The 23,050-nt window shown below is 40.5% G+C and overlaps 1 protein-coding gene across 10 annotated transcripts in view; it reads right to left on the reverse strand.

The window, feature by feature from the left end:
- BRSK2 (BR serine/threonine kinase 2) overlaps positions 1–23,050 on the reverse strand; it is a 304,432-nt gene that overhangs the window by 44,354 nt on the left and 237,028 nt on the right. For 6 of the 10 annotated variants that reach the window (XM_030948596.1, XM_030948602.1, XM_030948601.1 and 3 more), the window contains 5 exons: positions 16,928–16,959; positions 11,386–11,550; positions 10,551–10,648; positions 5,345–5,495; positions 1,513–1,578 (listed from right to left, as the gene is read on the reverse strand). In XM_030948596.1, coding sequence (XP_030804456.1) covers positions 1,513–1,578; positions 5,345–5,495; positions 10,551–10,648; positions 11,386–11,550; positions 16,928–16,959 — 512 coding nt within the window. The remainder of the gene's footprint in view (positions 1–1,512; positions 1,579–5,344; positions 5,496–10,550; positions 10,649–11,385; positions 11,551–16,927; positions 16,960–23,050) is intronic. The other 4 variants (XM_030948597.1, XM_030948605.1, XM_030948603.1 and 1 more) reach the window with 1 other exon arrangement.

The following is a 23,050-nucleotide window of genomic DNA, read 5'->3' on the forward strand; positions in this document are numbered from 1 at the left end:
GAAGGACAGAGGGACAAGGAATGGTGCTCAGAACATCTGCTGAAGGACTCCTCTCCTGTCACAGATAAAATTTATGCAATCTCTTTTACTGGACCTGATTCCTAATTACTATGAAAAATCTCACTTTTGGAGTAACCTTAGACTAACTTTTAATGCAAGAAGTGCCACACGTTCAAGAGCAGAACTTACACATAGGGACTATCAGGGAAAGGAACAGGAATTTCCATGTCTACTCTAACAGTTCAGGAAAGCCCAGCCACTAAAGGCTGTATAACCACTACTTCTTCACGGCTGTGGAACTACAAGGTTGCTAACAATTCAGGTCCAATCCAATGCTTGTTGGTATTTTCGCACCTTAGAGAGGCTGCTTTACACATTACATGAGGCACAATCTCTCCTGCAGATGCACGATGTTCCTCACTGTGGCAGGTTCAGGACTTGAAACACTGACCATAGAAGACTGTCTCAGACTGCAAAAGGCCAAAACAGTCCCTCACACATCCTGCAAATCTCCTGAGGCTTAAAAGCCACCTTTATCTCTGTATAGAAATATTTCTATGAAAAGGGGAAATGGAAATAAGAATGGTTTGCGAAATCCATTGGTTCCTTTAAGGAAGCCATTGCTCCTCCCTTTTTGAATCATATGCCACACTTGTAACCTTTGGGTAAGCTTAGTGTTTGTCCAAAATGTATAAGGATTACATTTTGATGAAGAGTTATCCTTTGGGATGCCAGTTTTCAACACAGAGAAAAATTCTCCTCCTCTGAGACCAAAAGTTTAGAAACAACATGTACACTAAAAACCTATACAAAAGTATGAACTTTGTTTTTGTGTTCATGGACCCACATAAGTCCACTTAAAGTCTGTAAATGTGGTGGCCTACCTGTCTTCCATTGTGCCTCTGTTGACAGTTGGGAGTTACCCTTTCTGCTGTTCTTCAGCATCTGTCACTTGAACTGCTGGATTAGAATCATCCTCCAAAAACCCTGTTTTAAATCATGTTTTCCTCCTGTGTCCTCTGGGTAGTCTTAAAGAGTTTGTCTCTAACCAGAGGTCCTTAATATTTTGTCTATCAGACTGAATTTCCAGATTTTCCTACCACTGTTGTCACTCACTCAGTTGTGCTGCTGTCTCTAATGGTCAGAGTGGAACATTCTGGGCTTTCCTAGCATTTTATATTCCAATTCTTCCCAAAGAAGTCTTAAGCAAATACATCTTCTACCCTGGGCAGAACTTCTACTCATGGCAGAAGTGAACCAGAAATAGCAGTAGGATGAAATTTGAGTGGGGAAATCATCATTACAGTCCAAGGCTGCACTGGGGATAGCCTCAAATGAATGGTACTGTACAAAAACATACATAGTGTGGAGCTGTAAATATCCCACCCTCTTTGCTTCTCTCTAAAGAGGAAAGAGAGAACAGCTCTGTCCCCACACAGAGAAGGTAAGTACTGCATCTTTAAGGTCTCAGCAGTGAGGTAGAGGAGAGGAACATATTGTCAGTGTTTATACCTTTCTTCTTTGTTGAATTTGGGATTGGCTTCAGAGATATCCAGGCTTTTACTGAACATTGTTTTACTATGGCAGGAACAAAGCAAGAAAACACAGTTACTAGTGTGGACATTTTTATAAAAGAGAGTCACCTGTAGCAATGCTGGACACCCAGTCCCCCAACCCATCCTCCCCTTTTAAAGCAATGCTCTGAAAAACCTTTCTTTTACTTTACAGTCATGGCTCAAGCCTACACAGTGCTCAAGTTCATTATCTTCCCCTGACTTCCGAGGTCTAAGATGACTTCCCCCATGCATACTTGTAAACCCTGCTCTCCTTTATTCAATTTAAAACCCAGGTACCATCTACTTTGTCACAGTGTTCAGGGAAAACAGAACACACCTGAAGCATTAATTGCAAAGCATTCATTACTCATGACTTTTCCAGAAGACCTCAACACTAAGCATGCTCTCAGAAAAGATTAAAATCAGACCATAGAGCCTCTTAGAGGAACAGTAATCCATTTTGTATTCTGATTTGTAGGGTCCATTACCACTTAACTCCTAACTCTCTTCCCTATACTCAATGTATAGAGAAATGCCCTTCTTTCTCGTCTTGGGTCTGAATCCCTGCAGCTTAGAAGTGAAATTCCCTGTGCTTTGCTAAAAGGGCAGCTCTCTGTAATATATTTCACTTCACTGTTTCACAGAACACTGCTTCCTAATGTTAGCTGATCTCTCATGCAAGCTCTCCACTTCAAAAACTAGAAGAAAATGAATAGTTAATGAAGCCCATTTTAGAATGGTTTTTGGACTCTCACAGCAAAGCTGCTGAAAATTTCTGCCATATCCCTGCTGGATTCTTGCTCCCATGGAATTCTTCCTAGTCTGTGTGATTTTAGCACAAGGGACAAATTAGCTGATGTTAAACTAAGCTCAGATCCTACTTCTTTTCTTTTGACATTTCAATGAAATATCAGATAGTCTGAGAGGTGGGGATACCAGAACAGTCAAAGTAATTAAGATATAATTATGAACCCGGTTTAGTTGGCAACTAGCAGAGAAACCCAAGAATTAACAAAACTTAGTCACCAGTTTTAGAGGGGCTAGAATTTGTATATACCAACTTTGCCATTCACAAGGATCCATTGGAGAACACCTGGAGAGGTTGGCACAAACATTTCAAGGAGCCTGTAAGCTCCACAAGCAGCTTTTGTGTGAGTTTTCCTTGTCCATTATTCAAAACCAAGTCATTGAAGGATTATGTTTTTCACTTAATACTTTCTCAGCCTGGAGGCTGGAGGCTGCCAAGTTTTAAATGTCAGTGGAAAGATATGCCCTAAACAAGCCAAGACCAGACACTTGTAGGGCCCCCACATGGTTACCAAAAGCACAGGTCACGATACAGACATGTAAACCCGAGGCTGTAACAGAAATCCTCTTTATGCAAGCAAATATCTGTTTACTACCAGGAAAGAGGAAAGTAGAACTAAATCACAAGACACTTGGGTGTGTTTTGCCCACTGGTCAGAAGTATATCTTTGCCAGCTCAAGGAAGAAGCAATGGCACCGTGTCTCCAGATGTTTAGACAAGTCATCTGTGTTTAAACAGGAGACTCGATTCCATGGTGCATCTTCCTAGTATTATAGGATAAAAGCACTGAATAGTTGTCTCTTGAGATAAAAAAAAAAGGTAATTTTTAAAAAAACATTCCCCTTGGGGATCTAAACCCTACTGCTGTAAAATCCACTGTCAGTGGGTCATTTCATGGAATATAATATGCAACTAGCCATTAAAAATCCCCATTTCTTGGTGGAAGGCACTTGTCACTTTGTTACTGAGTGTTCTGACAGATGGTGCCCCATCAGCAATGCACTGTCCCCAGACACTCCCCATGCAGTGGGGTTTGTTAGTGAAGCCAGTTCGTGTTATAAACGACTGTGCTGCCAGCAGCACGAAATGTGCCACTGTCATCTCTGCGTGTGCATGGGATGAATTATGGAAGCTCACACGTGGAGTAAAATAACCCTTCCCTTTAACCCCTTCAAAAATAAGCACTACCATGCCCATCATCATCAATCATGGTGTTATTACAGTCCTTTCTCCACCCTTAATCACACTTTTATGTCCATTTCTGACCTGTGGTATACATTGCCCCATATCTCTTTTGTGCCTGCTGGTTTTGCTTCCTCCTTAAGCCAAAGTCCTTCTTTACTGATATGTAACCTGGATATAGCTCTGCTCTGAACCTACCCCAGACCTTTTGACTTCAACTGTTTCCTTGTGTGCAGAACTGAGTGAGACATTTAAAAGCAAAAGAAATACTTTGGATAGCAAAACACAGCTTTGCCTCTTCAGGCTTCTGAACCCAAATTCAAAGTTCAGAGCTTAGAAAATGCTGTGGTCAATTTAATGCCTCCTGATTGTTCCATTCAGGTGGACACTCCCTGTGAAGGAGACCTGGGGTGGGGGAAAGTGATTTGCCTCTGCCTGGCTCTGGAGGCCTCACGTCCCACACATCTCCCAGCAGCAGAGTAAACACTGCAGGGGGAAGAAGGAGTCAGTGCTGTGCTCATCCTTACTCCTTTGAGGCCTGTTAGGAACACTGAGCACACACTGTCCTGAACAATTCCCTCACCCATACCTCACACCAAATCACATATCTGAGACAGGTTTCCAACCTACAATATGTCAAGAAGTCTTTATGGCAGTCTCAAGGTCACATATCCAGTCTGAAATAAGTCCTAGCAGATTCTGGAAATCACCACTCTTTCTTCACTGCAGATAGAACTGTAACAACTGCCAGGAAAAGTTTCCAGCAATTCTATGGGCCTCTGGAATATCTGTGAAATTATTTCATGTTCTTCTCCCAGTTCTCAGTCAGCAAAGGGAGCTTCTGGGCACAGCAGGCTTTTTTTTTTCTAACAGATCTTAAGGGCTGAACAAATAAAAAATTATGTCAAAACTCAAACAGAAGTCACAGCATCATCATCATCATCATTCATATATGGGAAGTGTTCTTTATACTGATTGATTAATACAAGTGTGAAACCAAATGCATGTGCTTCCCTTAGGCTAGTCATAGGGACCGAGGAAGCAACTTCCATGGTTCACATAAGTGAATTTCCACAGTTCACTTACTCTCCCAGAACTTGCCTTGAGGAGACACCATTTTCCTCTGCTGTTTCTCCACAAGACTGACACTTTCTTTGATAGAAAAGAGGAAAATTATACATATTCCATCACTTTACAAGCATGTGGTGATTTATGTGCCATTTCAGATGCATTCTGGCTCTGACAGCACATTTTGGAGGCATCTACAAGATGCCTGGACAGGGCTTTTCAGATTCAAGTTGTTTTGATGACACGGAGCATGGTGTTCATTTAACTTCAGGCGCCCAAAAGCTAGGAACCTAATCCCAGATAGTCACCTAGATTCCTGTTGTAGGCTCTGGAGACAGAGAAGAACAAGCAGAAGGTAATTTATCCTGTTTGACAGGACACATGTGTCTGAGACCTCCCAAAGCCCTCACCTGTTCCCACTGCCCAGTCAGCCTGTATTGCAAGCTTAGACTGCATGCCCATGTCCTCAACAATTAAAAAGAGGTGAGATGGGTCTTGCCCAAAGGACATGGTGGCTTCCTGAGGAATAGCTGCAAGCAAACAGAACCCTTAAGTCCCTGGCAGGACTTCTGCACAAGCATTGCTGGCTGCCAGATCACGTTGCAGATGTGACTGGAAAGTGTAATGAGTGCTGGAGCAAACAGGAAAGCCCCACAGCTCCTTTGTATGTGTAACACAAAGGGGGAGCAGACCCAGGCAGGCAGGGCTCCTGGGTGAAGCACAGACCCACCTCTGTCCATGCTGTGCCATTTCAATGGCTCTGCGAGCAGGAACTGGGGATCCACCATCTGTGACGCTGAGAACCTCCATGGATTTCCTCTCTGGCCGCCGCTTCCCGTGCCTGTTCAGCATTGGGGAGTCCACGCGCTTCCTGGGGGGATCTGCCCGGAAACAGAACACTGTCAGCCCAATTCACCTGGGACTTACCTCACACAGGGGGGTTAAATCCTCTCTCAACAGTTCCACTCTCACACCTCCCCCACAAAGATAGATCTCTTCATGATGGAGGTGGACGGTTGTAGTCTCTCCCTTGTTCCAAATTTGCAAGCATTAAGACGTAACTTGCAATCCACCCGCAGAGATAAGGAGTCCTGCCACTGCCCTGAAGGTATTGTGAGCACTTGCAAAATAGAGGTACAACTATACCACCGCTTGCAGAAACTAGCTTACAAAGCTGGTAACAGTGATAACAGGATGATACAAGGTGACAGCACAGGCTATAGCACAAGCTGTTAGGCAGAGCATGAGACATCTAGGGATCCTGTGTATGTACCCAGGTTGCTAGAGCTTGCCTTCCACATCCCTGCTAGCCAGATTAAATGTGACATAGGGACAGGAGTACATTCAGAATTGTATTCTGCTCTGAAAGAATACCCTTTTTTGCATCTTTAATATTACATTTCAGGTTCTTCCTGCTGATTTATATTTTTCCTCCTTCAGAAGCATTACAAATTAAACATGCTTGTCTACCTAAGACAAATCTTTCAATGAGAGCCACACGATACAGCTTTTACTACTATAGTAAATGAAATGCTATACACATTTTATTGTGTAACAATTCTATGAGGTATCAAAGTGCTACTTTAGCTTTGCAGAGTGAAAACTGAGGTATAAGAGATATTTAAAGATATATAAGAGATATATAAAGATATATAAGAGATATTTAAAGGCAATTCATTCCTAAAGATGTTGACAAACATTTACTGAGGTTCTGAGGAGTACTTAAACTGCTCTGAGAAGAGTCTTTAGATACCAAAATGCATTGCAGAAGGTGACTTGCCAAATCATCCACCTCTTCATGGTGAAGCAGGGAACCAAATACAGACCTGCTGAGACATTTTATAGCTAACACTGCACATAGCATCAAAACAGTATAACTGAGAAAGGCAGAAAAAAATACAGGAGGATTTTCTTTCCTTTGGTTGGGCTATTTCAGTTCCCTGTCTCTATTTATAGACACGTTTTTAATTTTAGTGGGGAGCGACCATTTGTAAAAGAAGGCATCCTTCACCCCTGCTGTTACAAAGAAGCTCACAGTGCCCAGTCCTTAAGGCTTCTTCTTCTGCCAGGATTCCTGTGCAAAACCAGAAATACCACACTTGACAATTCTACTTCTACTGCCTGCTCTTTATTATCCTGCCCTCCTCACACCCACCATGTACTCATTCCTTCTCTCTTTCTAACATCATGTTTTTTAGAACAAGATCTCTTTGAGGCAGAGCTTATCCTTGAAACAATGAGCATAAGCTAAGATGGTTCAATGCAAATGGATTAGTGATAACAACTGACCCCATTACAGTATAACCCAAGTATTCTTTGTGTTAGCAGTAGTAATATTCCACTTAAAAATTAATTCGATAAAAAAAGTGCAGTTGTATCTCACTCCATTTCAAACTCTATCCAGCAATAAAAAGATAGTAGAAAATGGTATAGGCAATGACCTCCAGATAAGAAAAAAAAAAGAGTGCATAAAGCTGACAGAAAAACAAAGGGAGATAAACCAAATAAAGCATTCATACTGTGTGACTTCAGCTGCATATGTGTAAGTGGTCAAAAGTAAGCTGGGACAAGGTTTACATATTTCAAACTCCTGCTTCTTCAAGCAAGTTCAAAATATGAGAAAGAATTCATGCTACAGAACAACTGGTGGTTCAGGAATGTATCTACAGCATAGTAACATGCATAACAAGGATGTTCAGAGTGTATATACAACACAAAATGGATACAAGTTTTGTAGTAGGATATCAGACATAAAAAAGCAAAGTAAAATAGCACAGTTCAAAAGAAAGAAAGAAGGAAGATGAAGAAAGCATCAAATGTCAAAAGAATGGTGATGGATAAGCTCAAACAAGAGAAGTCTAACAATAAAGAGAAAAAGTCAAGAAAAATATTTTATGAACAGATATTTTAAAAGTCAATTTGATCCACGAATGTTCAAAACAGGAATGGAAACTCAGCCAAGTGACATTTACAAAAGTGACATGCCATTTTCTTAAAAGCTGGACTTTAAAATGCTGCAAAGAAGAAATTTGAAGAAGAATTAGCTAAAAACTTGAATTATAGTCTTTTGTACAGCCATCAGAAAGAGAAAACCTGAGAGAAGGACATTAGCCAGAGGGGCCATGAGGGAATCAACAGAAAATTGAGGAGGAGAAGGGTATCGCTAACAAGCTAAATTATTCTTTTGTATCAGCCCTTGCTGCTTAAGATGCTGGAAGAAATTGATTTCTAATTGATTTTTAAGTTATCAAAGACAGACAATAAGCAAAAAGAGCAGGTGGTGAGATGCACCTATAAATTCAGGAACAACAATTTACAAAAGTTGGATGGAAAATACATCCAAAGCTTGCATTAATGTGGTTGAGCTTCTAATAAAGATATTTGATGCCTATTTAAAATTGACTACAGTCTTACAGTACACATGGCCAAGAGTAGCAAGTATTGTACATACTTTTTAGAAAGGTCTGATTAAGAAATGACAGGGCATCATCAATGTTAAGTCTAAAGATACTAAAGAATTAGTTATATACACATCCTTCCCGCCAAAATTACTTAAGTGGTGTCATACAAAAGCTGTAGAAGATTTTGCATAAGCTCAGGAGTTAAAAATAGGAAAATCTTCAGTATTTGCCCTTCTCTTCTTTAACTCTCTGGACATGGTGAAAAAAAAAATCAAGCCATAGGCCAGTGACAGGGACAGTACTGTGGATTCATTTTCCTTTTATTTCATAGCAGAAAAGCAAAGCCATTCCTAAGGATTTTTACATACGAAGATACAATCATATAGGTAATGATCCTATTATAAATCTGCCTTCTCACAGAAGGTGGGAAATAAAGGTCCACCTTCTGAGTTTGGATGAGGCATCTCTATCTTCTATATCTATTCTGGCCCAATCTTTTGTTCTCTGGTTTATCAAGAAGCTTCACCCCACAAAATCCTTTCTCTCATGGAGACATTAGTTGACATTCATTCTTTTTACTGAGAAGTTTCTCATTCCCATGTTTTTAAGTAAAGAAAAAAGAGCTGCATGTAAAAAATGTGGAAGTGGCCCTTCCTTGGCTCTTGGAAGAAACTTCATACAGCTGAAACAAAGGGACACCAGAAGAAAGGGCAAGCTGTAGCTGGCCATATTTTCACCTGTATCCATTCTTTCTGAGACTTAATATGCCAACAAAGATGAAAAAGCAAAATACTTTCAGATGCTTTTTTTTTTTGGCAAGAGCACAGACAATACATAACTGTCATGAACATGGTTTCTTCAAGCTGCTATTATTAAACTGTTACTTGTTCTCTGCTTTTCTTTGTTTGTGCAAGGCTATTGCTAATGGCTAATGATGAGATATTCATCAGACACATGACTGGTCCTAATTAAACCTTGCCCCATGTTCTCAGAGATACCGCTGGGAACAGAGGACGTGGAAACCCCCTGTGGAAGAGGAAATACAACACACAAACACTCAAAGAATAATGCTCAAATGTGTGGGTGAGGCACATAGATACAGTCAGCATTTCCCTGTTAGGAAACATTTTCACTCCTTGCACAAAAAAATACAAGAGTAGACCATAATATTTCAGTTCAAACCATGAAAATACTTTGGCATGTGGAAGAGGTATACGATGCATTTAGGACGTAGCTACATATTCACTTACATGCTGGGTTTGAAGATTCTAGAGTCACCTTGTTTCTTTTCTTATGACAAAAGCATTTCTAAAACAAGATGATGCTGTCCTTACATGGCAGGATAATCTGTTTGAGTCAAAAGCCGATTAGCAGAGTGCTAGATGACAAACTGCACTGAACAAGGGGCTTTTGACCACAGGACCTGCAGCTGGCACAGCTACCCATCTTCATCAGGATCCCTGCTAACATGCTCTCTGTAGCTCCATCCAGGTAGGAGTTTAAAATTGCTGTTTTAACTAAGAACTTTCATCTCTTCTCCTGTAGAAGAGATTTCCCTGCAAAATTATAGGGCCTGGAGCCTGGAACTTGGATAGGTTAATAATTCAATGAAGCATTAACAAATGCTGTGCAATATAGCACTGCCCTGAAAGCTCGTGAGATTCCAGGCTTTCCAGTGAAAATAAAGGGCACTTTGCTTCTAGCCTTCAAAGTGCTCAAGTACAATACCTGAAAATCTCCACACTTCTATGTAAAATTCTGTTTCAGATCATTGCTAGAAGTGACTAATCCTTTATTAAACTTGTCCGCACATCAAGAGTCACTTATATAGTTAGCTCCATGGGGAGCAGTTTTCCTGTTGTCTGGATTAGTGGTGATCAGCAGCACCCTAAAAAAACCAATGAATAAATAGGAATAAAGCGGTATCACGAGAACTTTATAAGATATGTAATCTTATTGTGAATTAAGCTTTTAAAATCTTTCTAAGTCTAAAAACATGGGAGTTTGATTTATGTACTATAAAACAGGTAAGTTATACGATTCATACTTTCAGCAGTGCATGTATTCACTTACAGAGAAGAGAATGTGCACATATATAACTGCAGAGGGATGCAGCTACACAGCTTCTTACTAACTGAAGTCCATGAGCAGCCTTTCTGCAACACCACACTCAGACTTGTAATTAGAAAATTCTGCCACTAGATTATACTGCTAAACCTCATCTGCCTGCATAGAGTCAGCCTGTGGGTTCACAGCTCATTTTTTAAGATCCCATTCAAGACCTACTTGGATGTTTCTGCACTGTGAGACAGGCATGTCTTGAAAGACGAAGCCTTCTAGTTTAACCACAGAACAGACCTGCCTGTCCCAGGCTGAGGATTCTCACCAGTGCCGTGTACACCATTTCACTGGGAAGGTAACAGCGATGCTAGGGTTTAGGTTTAAATTAAAATAAAACCAGAATTAAAAAAAGAAAAAAGTGAAGAGGAACTAGTTCAGACAGGTTCATGGTGACTGAGGTCATATCTGCAGTACCTATTTCATTTCTAGGGGGAAGATCCTCATCTTCATGACTAGGATACCTCTCCTTCCGGTCAAGCAGAAGAAAATAAATCATTTTTTCTTGGTTTTCTCTGAAAAAAAGGAAGAAAAAACCCCCATTTACATTTGAAAAGAAAAAAAAGGTGAACATGTACATAAAACTTTTCATCAAATAAACAGTCACAGTGATTCTAGATGAGCTGGAAGTGGTCATGTACATGACAGTTAGATACACAACCCACAAAGCTTTTCAGACCCTTGCTGTCTCCAACAAGCAGCTAGTGAGGAAAGGAAATAAGATTCCCATGTTCCACACACAGAACAGAGGCACAGACAGTCAAGGTTATGTGTCCCCAGGAAGTCCAAACCAAGAGTGGCAGCCACACAGGTCTCCTGAGGCTCTAAGTGCTCTTTCTACCACCTGTCCCTCTTAACACCTCAGGAGATACACCAGCTCTTAGGCATAGGTTTGAAATAAATAAAAATTTGGCAACAAAGGCATATCCAACACAAACACCAGCAATGATACCTCCCCAGGTGGACTGCACAGCCCATGTTTTCATGAAGTGATCTGGCCTGGCAGCTGGGGAAGAAATAGCACAGTGGCTCCATTGCTGGTCAGGCTGTGAGCTTCTGACCCATGGAGCAAGAAAGGCTCAGTGCTTGCTCCCATCACCTCACCAGCAAATGAACAGCCAGAGGATGAGAAGTTCTTACCAGTCACTCAGAGAGAGAGACATCAGTTAAAGTGCTCTCTACCTCTCCCCAGGTTCATAAGCATCCCAGCCCCTGGACACCCAATGGATATGAAGACTGAGCAAGTGCTTACTCTTCCGACAACAAGTCCTGTAAGAGTTTATTTCGGTCACGGAAGCAGCCTAACGAGTGCATGCTATCTAACACGTCTGGATCAATATCCTCCAAGGAAGGCAGAGAACGAATCTGCACCTTTCGAGGGATTGGTTGCTCTGGTTCTGGCTCATTCTTACCCCCTCTGCAGAGGAAAGAAGATGAGAGAGAGAAAGGGGGAGGGAAAGGAGAGAAAAGAAACATGAGTCACAAATGAACCCATACTCTGAAACACAGCCTGCAGCAACAGATGGAAACAGCTTGCTAAATTCCCACTGAGAGACCAGAGCTTCCAACCAGACAGATATTATTCTCATAAGAAACTGTCACGAAGGCTAAGACTGACCAGCAGGTTGTGGATTTAGGTCTTTAATGAGAAATGTCTGTGTTCAGCCAGCACAGCAATAGGAACTTCACTTACCAGTGCCCTTGTAATAGAAGCAGCTGTTCAGCATCCTAATGCCAAACATTTATAAAACACTACATGTTTTCAGAGATTTTGTCTCATCAGCTGGCCAGACCTCAGACTATCAGGCTGAAAAGTACAAGCTGAATGATTCCCATTTGAAGAAGGAGCTCTGAACAAACCATCACTCTTTTTCACCAATTCTGATTACAACCGGCACTGCAGCAGTTTCTTTCGTTAACACTTCCAATGTGATTAAGAGACCGCATGCTCAGGCTCCCACTTGACACACTTTAAAGGGCTCAGGGGAAAACCATGCTGCTTAATTACACACCCAAACATGACAATCTCTGCTTCTCTTAAGACATGCAAATTTGAAAATTTTGGCTCAAGTGCGATGCCTGAGGTCAGTGGCAGACCTCAGAACGCACCATTAGCAGCAGAACATATTACTCTTTCAAATGTAGTTAACACAGGCTTTCTGCACAATTATCTCATCCCATTCACTAGGCTCAGGAAATACTGATTATTCATTGCAATTAAAGGCCATGACTGCAAGAAACAGGTCAAGGTGTCAGGGTATATCTAACTGACTAATGATATGTATTGCAGACATCCTGAATATCCTTTGATTTTATTTTGGAAGGCAGTGAGCAATTAATGTAAACTCTATCCACTCAAAGAGGTGGGTTTGGTGGTGGTGTCAGTGTTTTGGTTGGAGAAATTGTCTACTCTGAACCTCTGCTATTTCTCAATGGCTGCTTCATGCGATGTTGAAGTTTCCCTGCTCCGTGAGTGGGATCCTCCCTTTCCTTTATGTGGTGCAAATGTGTGACTGTTGGGTCCAAGCTCCCAGCACGGACAACAGCAATCAGGAATATTTCAACTGTCACCATTTGCTGTTTACAGGGGCTGTGTTTGGACTAGAAGAGATCCTTCTTTTTGATGCTGGAAGAAATAAGATGGCCACAACTTGTGAATTTGCTCCCACAGTTTAAAATGTTCCTGACTTAATGTAAGCTATCCAAGTACCTACACAGAAAAAGGAGTTCCAATCCAAATGTCCTTAGTTTTTCTTGTGTAAGTTAGAAATCAGCTCTGGTAAGTTCATATATATGAGCCCAAGGTCTCAGCCAGTGCACCACAAAGAGAGACCATACACCTTAAAAAGAGCCAATGCAGATTATCTCCTCCAAGGTAAGAATGCAATACTAAGTCAATGTATCCAGAACAGGACAGTCACATCCTGGGACAATCACAGGAAATTGTTGAGTGCTACTTGCAATTCATTTTTAAGCAAGTTGAAATGCAGTGGTGAGGCATCTGCTCTGTTTGTGGGACATCACTTGCAAAAAGATTCCTCAGAAATGTTCATTTTATCTTCTTCTGAAGCAGTGAAAATGTGCTCAGCCCTACCTGGATGTCATGGAGTCAGACTCTGGTGTTCATTACATGGGTCATGACAACATGGGTCAGATCTCACTTCTCTTACAAGGAGCACTAACACATACCCTTTCAGTTTTATTCAATTTAGGGGACTGTAAGTAAACACAGAGGACATAAAATCTGCTGCTACTTGGGATTTGTTCTTGTGTGTTAAACCACTAAAACACAGCTTCTGATGGCCCCTTTGAGTCTTGCAGAAGTGAGACTCTGCAATGCCACCATGGTCCTGAATCTAAGGGCTAAACTCAAAAATCCTTGTTCAACTAAAGAAACATCTTATTCCTTCCGAGAGGTCACTACTGCTACCTCTTAGAATTAAGATCTAGCTCTCAGAAGGTAATAAGCAATGATTAGTTCATAACCTTGCACTATTAAATCCAGTGATGAGCTTGTCATTAAGATAAATTCTTGCAGGATAGACCTTTGAACAGCAGCTGAGTGGTTTTGCTTTTTAATGATCTACAGTTCACTTCTGAAAAGTATTGACTTAATTAATCATTCGTGTTACAAGCAGATGTCCTTAAGGTAATTAAAAGAGATTAAAAAGAATTATTGTCTTTGAAAATTTCCAGGAAACCTGGGTTTCCCACTAGCTGCCCTTGTCTGATAGAATCTACAATTTTCTTTAGTATCAATCAGCACAGGAGCCATTTCTAGAGAGCACAGCTTGCCATCCTCCCTGCACTCCAGGGCAGCATTTCCTTATGCCCTGCACCTGGTCAGCCTCAGACACAGTCAGGAATTTTCACACCGCCTCATCAGGTACAAGTAAAATCTGCAAAGAGGTGTCTTGTCATTTGGCAGCGCAATTCAGAGCTTCAGGAAACAAAAATCACCGGGTCTGGGCTGTGATTGGCATGACTGCAATGCCTGTTCCATTCTCAGTCTAGCAGAGTGACAAATTTGTTGCATTGCAGCCCACACAGACATCAAACAATGTCACACAGTGACTACTGCAAATCACATATATTTTTTTAAAGGCCCGCATGAATGTAATTGCTGCTTTAAAACCCACCCTCTTTTGTGAGGATTGGTGGATACAATGGCTGTGATTCCTGATCAGGGTGGACTTTTTCAGTCTCTCCATGAAATATTCTCTCATGAATCTCACTGAGACGCCCATTTGCTTCAGTGCAAAGCAAAGCAGAACCAGTACCTTTATTCTTTTTCTTGATTTAGCAAGTTGGTACCTTCAAAATTAAGGCAATAACTCAATGTTACAGGAGTGGGTATTTACCATAATAGGTAATTTTATTTGCCCTCTTACTTTATTAAAAAATGTGAAAATAACTCTGTTTATTTTCTGGTTTATGATAACCTGCCTTTGAGGTAAAAATAAATTATTTCAATTAAAAAGGCTTGAGAAATCTCACTGAATTAATTTGGGTGGGAGAGCAAGGACTGGAGGTTGCTGATGAAAGGTTTCACTCAGGTTTCTTTCTTCCTTTTTTAGGCTTGTGAATCACGATTTCAACTTTCAAGACCTCTTTCTCTGCCTGCCTAAATCTGCAATTAAATATTTTCTTCAGTTTTATAGTAGCCTCAATATTTATTTGAAGAATTAAATGAAACCGCTTTGATGTTCTGAGTACAACTTTCAGGTCAGTAACCTATAGATGACAAAGGATGAAGATTTTACATAGAATAGTAGGTAAAATAAAGAAAAAAAATTAAGAGGTGAGCAAAACAGCCATAGGATAAAATACTACACCCCCTTCCCTGTCAGCATAAGTATTTCCAGGCAAAATAAATGCAAAGAGGTTGTAAAACATTACCAGATGAAAGCAGTTGAGTTTTGGAGGCGGCAAGGTTATTCACTGACTAAAATTAGCCACAGGATGTTAACCTCCTGAGGTCAACCCATGGCCAGTACAGAGAAAATGAGAAAGAGACTCATTAAAAAAGCTATTTTGAGCAGAAACTTCTTTTTAGGCAATCTGAAGAGACATCTGGAAGAGCCTTTCTGCACTGACTACCCTGGGAATCCAGAGGAGACTTGCTTTTGCAAAACTCAGTTTCTACTTCTGAAAACAGCCTCAGATGCAGTTTACTGTGTCAATTATCAAAGAGTCTGACCTTCATTGAGAAGTACATGAAAGTGTTCAAATGTTTATGTCTCCAAAGGAAAAAAATCTTCAAATTCTAAATATAGACTAAAGTAATGCACACCTGCGCAATTGCGTATGTGAGCCTGGGACAACAGTCCTTCAACAAGTGAAAAGTTCCAGCAAAAATCTTGAGGAGGATAAAAATAAGAATATACATGATCAATGACTTTTCCTTTTATTTCCTATTCCAGTTCTGATAAAAGCCTGGAGAGTGTCAGCTGATTTCACTCCATGAAGAAACAGAGGGGAATTATCTGTCCAATCTGATGTAAATAGCATTTACTTCTGCAATTGCTAGCAAGACCTTATAGCGGGGATTTTAGAGATTACAATTAGAGATTTCCCCACTCAATTTGTTCTATATTTACCCATGAGAGTTAAAAAAAAAAAGTATGTGTAGGAAAGCTCCAGTACTTTGGTTTAAAAAGGTGCCATGTCTGGTAACTGAAGAGAACATGGAAAAGCCATAGGCAGAGTGCTGCCACTATTTCAGGTAAACTAAGTTTTTTCTTAGTTCCAATTTTATTCTTAGCTATTCAACAAAATGTTGAACCCCCTCAGGTCCTACTGAAGTCATATAAATCCAGAGGTGAACATGGCCCATAAAATAGAATTAGAGAAAACAAAACAAATAAAGAAAAAGTGGGTTTTTTTTTCATGGTGACAGGCTTATATATCAGTTCACATCGTCCTTTAGTACTTCTCAAGAGTAATGACAGGATTATGAAGGTAGGACTTCCCTTATCACCCACCTGGGAAATGTATCCAAGCATAATTTCCTTGTTTATTATGTGAAGTATTCTCCTTAATTTGATTAGGATATCATAGTAGAAAAAGTTTATTTACTTAGGCTTCTTGAAATACTACTAAGGCTACACAAAGAGCAAGGTCACTTTTAAAAGCCATCAATCTTCCTTACACCCAAACCACCAGACAAGTAAGTACTTTTTTCACAGACCTCCTGTTTCACTGTCAGGACTGCTGTTTTTAATCAAGTCACAGAAGTACTCACATCAACAGGTTACAAGGTCAGAAACAGCCTCATAGCTTGCTATGAAAAAGGAGTGGGATTATGAGAAAGGGAAGCTCTTGCTCACAGGTGCTTACTTATCAATATAATCATTTTTGTTTCTACTTCAGAGAAAAGCCAAGATGCCAAGAAGGAACAAATGAAAGCTTTCTTGTCAAGAAGGTATTACAAGGGATTGTCTGTAGCACTTGGATGGCAAACTAAATATAGTTGCTAGGCGGGTATTTTTTTGCTGATCACCTGCAGGTATCTCTTTAACACAGCAAGTTGCTGGACTGTCTTATTTCAAACAGCTGTTAGTCATTGTACAAAACATGTTCCTGAATTGGTACATATAAATGCAATTATATGAGTAGGAAAGGGTAGAAAAATAAAAAATCAGATGTTTTTCAGTTCTCTGCCTCTTTTTCTCACGTATGTGAAACCTGCTTTCAAACTCCAGTCTCACTCTTCTAGTGGTCTCTTCACAGAACAGTAGAATACCAGAATCAACAATAAATGTATGCAAAAATTTTTTTTAAAAGTTACTTACATATACCATATGTGTTTCTGAATATGTTCTAGCTGTAAAGGAAAAGAAAACAAGGAATTAGTGCTGTAAATAGAAAAGGCAACTCTACAAGTCATCCTTATTCAAGGCTTATTCAAGTAAATCCAAAATTTCAGAGATGGACATATGCATACAACAGAAACTTTATGCTGCATAAAGAGCTACTCATCCTACTGGAATAAATACCCATCCCACTGGAAATGGCACTGTAATTCCAGACATAATTCATCAGTCAGGAGCAAATCCCAGGCAAATGCTAAGTGCAAAGCTTCACAGGTAACTGTTTTGGAAATTCAAGCTTTTCCCTTCCCAAGTCCTTCCCTCTGTAATCTAACTGCTCCTTTTTGTATGTGCATAATAGCTGATCCTTTATCCTTAAATTGCATTTCTAGTTTTGTTTTGGAGGAAAAGAAAGAGGAAGAAAGAAGAAAATAGGTTCAAACAGATAATAAACAAAATAATTTGTGCATCTGTGGTGTGACCTTCCTGGATACAGGACGCATTCTAGATTGGCTTCACATTTATCATCAAAATCTAAGGACCAACCAGAATAAGGTTCTATGCAATTTACTAATTCTGCACCTGAACATGAGACCACGAATTTGTTTTACTTCCCTCTTTCCTGTTCTAGACATGAGAATTTCACTATGCAATGAAGGACTGATTAAAGCTGAAAGTAGCCATGACCACCTATGGAAGGCAGATTCCACCAACATTACAATGATATCTTTTCCCACAACCACAGGAGAAGAAGGCAGTATGATTTCTCCAAGAGAAACCCTTAACAGCAGAGAGAACAGAAGGTTCATATGACATACTTTCAGCAAAACCTTCCAAATATGTTTTGTTTTAATCATCACAGCAGAAAATAACTTTTCTTAGATGTCCAGGGGTTATTTTTTATGTGGGCAATGTTTTTTATATTCATCAGTATGCAGCACCTTTGTAGGTGCAGAACAAAATGCATACTCACTGCATATGGGCTCACATTTGTGCAACTTTCAGGGGAAAGACAGGAGAGAGCTGGAAGAAAACTCCTATGAGAGGAAATCTCAGACCCATTACAATGGTGAGGAAGAATGGCGACAGCTGTCCTGCTCTTATTACATTCCACTTCCACAATAATTAGAATCAGAGAGAAAAAGAAATAAAAAGAAAATAAAAAATAAGGAACAGGCAAACAACAAAATCTCAAAGATACAAAGTGTTTGCCACAGAGAGCAAGGAATCAGAGACCTTTGTGCTATGGAACAGCTCCGTGTCTGGGAAACCAGTAAGACATGAGTTTGGCTATATATGAGATCATTTTTTAAAGTGAGTCGGAGCTTTTCCTGAAAACAAAGAAACAATGGAATGCAGCCTATAAAAGCATGACAGGAGGCTGGAGGGAACAGTGTGGGACACAAACAGCCTCCTGTAAACCCCAGACTGCATCAACACTGCAACCACAGGTGCAGCTGGCACTCACATATCTGTCTTCTAAGCAGCACCAATGCCCCCAGCACACACTTCCAGCGGCCCAGGCAGACTGGCACAGCTTCCAGCCATGGCATCAGCCTGCCACAGTAACTCCCCTTCATCACAATTCCTTTGCATTAGGCAGTCCTCTAACCCCTGCACTCTTAGGAGCAAGGCGGAGAATTCCTGACACACTGTCATCGCCCGTTGAGATGAAGATATGATTTGGGAGTTCCCCCAACAGCCTGGAGACACAGCCCTCTTCCTTCTGGTTCTGCGCAAGCTGAGGTTCAATCACAGAACATAAGGAGAGCCTATTTTGTACAGCTTCCATGGGGCAGGATTTTAGAATTATTTCTTAACAGATGTATAGTTCTGTGAGGATCTGCTAAGGGGTGAACTGTGCCTCCTGTGCTGGTAAAACCACATCTACTCATTATTTCCCATAAACCACATGGAGGGTTAGAGAGATTAATGATTTCAGACAAGATGCAGATGATACAGCTATGCAATGTCCAAGTCTCTTTCATGCTTGCTTCTCTTGCTGCATTTTTTGTCTCTGTGGGACACTGTGCTTCTGTGTGCCTGTGATATGCAGAAATGCCATGGCAAAGCAGACAACAGCACTTCAATTTCTGAGCTAGAGAGGGGAAAGAAAAGAGGGTCACCAGTCCATGTCTTAGTCACAGAGCCTCTGGGTTCCTTCAGAGAAGATGTCAAATGACTACTGCTTGCCCCTGCTGATCAACCTCCTTCAAACTAATCAACACACAGCATTTTTCTGAAAGAGTTGCCCCATGGCACCTTGATACACATCTGAAGGTGTATGATAACTCTCATGGCTGCTGTTTACCCACACATCTGCCATTCAATCCACATCAAAACCACTACTGAAATATGCTGGGATATCCCAGATATGAAAAGTATCCTACAAACCGATTTCCCATGCTGATTCAAATGTAATTGCATTGAAATGTTATTAGACGTGTGCTTGCTGCTGCCAACATCTTCAGTACTGTTTTAAAGGTAATTAATTAATGCTTTGTTGCTTTTTGTCTGCATTAAAGTGACAGGAGGGTTATGGGAGGGCGATTGGTTTTGACAAGGAGAAGTCTGTACACTTTCTACTGTGCAGTGCAGGGGAGGGAGATACACAGTGGGAGCTAATCTCACTCCTGCCTTCATTTAAACACAATGTTTAAATGCGTTTAAGTGACGAAGGCATTTAACAACCTTTCCCAGAGGGTTTTTCTTGCTGTTTGCACATGAGTTTGCCAAGTTTAATACCATTTTATGGAAGTTGTAAAAATGCTGTTTCCTAATGTCTCCTAGTCACTGCAGGCAACTGTCTCATGACATCATCTCTGAAATAACAAAACATGCTCAGATCCACTGCACATGCACAGTCAGAAATTTCTGCAGGCTAAGATGCTGTTATGGAAGGAGAGGGAGAATTCCTTTGTCATGGTTTTACGTAAAAATACTTCCAAATACTAAACCTGTACACTGAAGAAGCATCGAGGAGCCTCTCTCACAGATGACAGACCCACTGTGATACAGAGCTGCACAAGCTCATCAGTAAAAGAGGTCTCCTCCCACAAAGAGCTTACGTCTGAATTCTAAGGCAGGGAACAACAGATGGAGACAGACAGGCAGATGGAAAACAAGGCAGCGCTGTCTACATCCTCGGCACTGATCTCAGCAGAGCACTTGCCAAGCTAAAAAGTTCTGCCCTGAAGAAAAATTTTCTCAAAGTCTGTGGATATAGATGAGGGCTTCTGAACTTAAACTCATGTCAAATTTCAAACTTCCCTGTCCGGGAGGAGACCAGCCTCAAACCCATCTGTGCACCCACACCTCAAATGAATCTTCTTCATCCAGAAGATCCCCTAGTCTGAGCTTTAAACCTACTGTGTAATGTCAAGACACAAAAACCCCGTGGCTTTTCTTGGCGACAGGGTTCAGGCTGGCAGTCCAAACAGCACTGGTAAAACCAGTATCCATTTCAGCAGCAGCAGCTGTACTAAAGCAGCCTCCAGGGACCATGACAAGGGCAAGTATCACTGTCCTATGTCCATGGGGCATGAACAGGCCCTTGGCAGCCTAAATGCATCAATTGGTCAATTGCCTCCATTCTATAGGTTGTAAACTGAGAAAATTTATATTATGGAATAGGCACCTTACCATAAGACCTTCTACAGAAATGAATCAGGTGAGTTTTCCCTTCTTCATTTCTTAATATTCTTTAGATTCTGCATAGCATCATTAGCATCAGATCCGAGAAAACACAACATCAGAAAGCAGAGAGGAGATTCTGAAAGTACGTGCAATTCAAGGAATTTTTAGGTAATATTCAGGGATAGGTATTTCCACCTGTGTGTACAGTCAACATAGAAAACAAGTCATTCTACTCTAGTATAAGATGTCAATGCTAGAACAGTAGCAGCTTTATTGGAATAGCTTATTCTGCAATATCTGCTCGGATCCACCTTGCTCTAGAAAAAAAATTTCAATAGTGCTAATCCATCTTTAAAAGAAAAGTGCCTCTGCCCTTTGTCTTTCTGGAGAAGAAAATATTGGCTGAGAGTGCAACTGGTTTCTACCACAAGAGATGAAATTCTCTGCTGTAGCAATGCTGAATCATTTGAAGAGCACATAACTAAAAGAAACCTCATCCTGCAGTACTTTAGGCACCCAGAGCACACCTCCCTTAAGCCTTCTCAAACTTTATTACTACTTCACTTTTCCCTCCTGACACTATTCCTACTAGAAGGCTGTCCCAGAACCCCACAGATATGCCTAAAATTCTTCTTGCTTCTAGCCCACTTTCCTTTAAGGCCATTTGACATATCTTTGGTTTTGTGCCAGTATCTTCCTTTACCTTAAATAATCCTTCTCTCCCTAGTAATTACCTCTAATGAATATGCAGATGACCAGTACAACCTTTCTTAGACATTATCTGTGTACATTAACTGAAGCTCTTTTAGGCCATGCTATTCAGGCAGACTCTTTCAAATGCTGATCATCTTACTATTCATTCTTTGTTTGACTTCACCTTTCATAAATATGGGTGGTCAGAAATACCATCACCAGGAGCTAGGATCAGCTTTTAATGAAAAATTTATATTTAATGAAAGAAAAACACAAATTCTTTTATTTCACAGCATGTTTAGTAAAACAGGCCCAGTAAATGAGAGTGGTCAAGGATGTCCCTTTAAACATATTTGAGGCTACGTAACACCTGGTGAGTGTGAACAATATTCTCCTAAGAAATAATAAAGTCTTGTTCCCACAAATGAATCATATCCAAAGAAAGGTAATGCCTGCTTCTTAAGGCTGGAAAGGGCCAGCAACAATAATTCTGAGTACCCTCCCCTCCATTAATCTTCTCAAGCTCCAACACTGAAACAAATGATGACAGTTAAACGTGAATGCTGGTTCTGTTTTTGTTGATCATTTTAACAGATGGACTGGGGAAGGTGTGGGTGTGCTGTGAAATGGCAATTACTGCAGGGAGGGAAATGCAGTTGGATGAAAAGAGACACAAATCAAAAAAAAGAGGAACAAAGCAGAGAGGGGAAGTGAAAAATGAAAGAAAAAAATTTTAGTTACCTTACATTTCACTATATTTTTCTGCTGAATTCACTAGTGAGGTATTGAGCAAATGATCAGTAATGGTAACAGCTACATCTGTGCTTATTGTACCCAAGCTGCAATTTTGCTCACATCTTTGTATAAATATCAAATTGATTCAAGTGAGATATTTTCTAGGAATAGAGGCTTCCAAATAAACCCATGTTTATACTCTTTTTCATAGGACAAAGCTAAAATAGAATTCAGCTGTCTCCTCAGAATGAACTCTACATTCCCAGCTCCTGTGCAGTAAACAAAGAGCTCCCTTCTGCCTGGCAGTCAAAGCAAACAGCTCACTAACAGCACAGGAGTGTGACAGCAGCAGGGACAGCAAAACCACAGACCCTCAAATAATGAAAAAAAGACTGCAGCTAATAACAAAGCACCAACCTTTCTTCCTCCCAGCTCTGAGCTCTTTAATATGTATTATTTCAAATTCTTATTCATAATTCAATGGTTAGTGTGTGCCAATAACTACCTGATCTGGGTTTTTTTTTTTCCCTCCCTAAGGAAGAGGTTAATTTTGATCAAGAAAGGGAGGGGGATGAGTGTCACTCTGAGACCTTGAATTACCTCAACTGCTTTCTCTCCTATGCATGTACATTCCCAGCTGTATTGCACAACTCAAATGATTTAGGATCTGTCTCTGCCCTGTGGAAAAATTCAGAGCAATCTGAAGAAGGATCTAGCACTTGATGACCTGCTCCCTAACATACTCTGACCATCGGCACTTTTTTGAGGAAAAAACCCCAACAAAACAAGAGAGAAGCTGGTATGTTTACATCATGGAAAGGAAGCTAAGCTTGAGAGGGACTTTGTGATTTTCTTGGCCATGAAGAACAGCTGTCTCATCTCTCAGGATATTGCTCTAACCTCTGCAGTGTTCTTTCTGTGAATATACTTGTGAAAATGTTATTTCTTTCTTTAAAAATCTGTTTAAAAAAGGTCTTTTAAGGTGCCATTTTTTTTCCAATCAGTGCTATTTATGTTCTGCAAAATGTGATGGCTACTGGG

This window comes from Camarhynchus parvulus, chromosome 5 (genome assembly GCF_901933205.1).
Source record: "Camarhynchus parvulus chromosome 5, STF_HiC, whole genome shotgun sequence".
Lineage (NCBI taxonomy): Eukaryota > Metazoa > Chordata > Aves > Passeriformes > Thraupidae > Camarhynchus > Camarhynchus parvulus.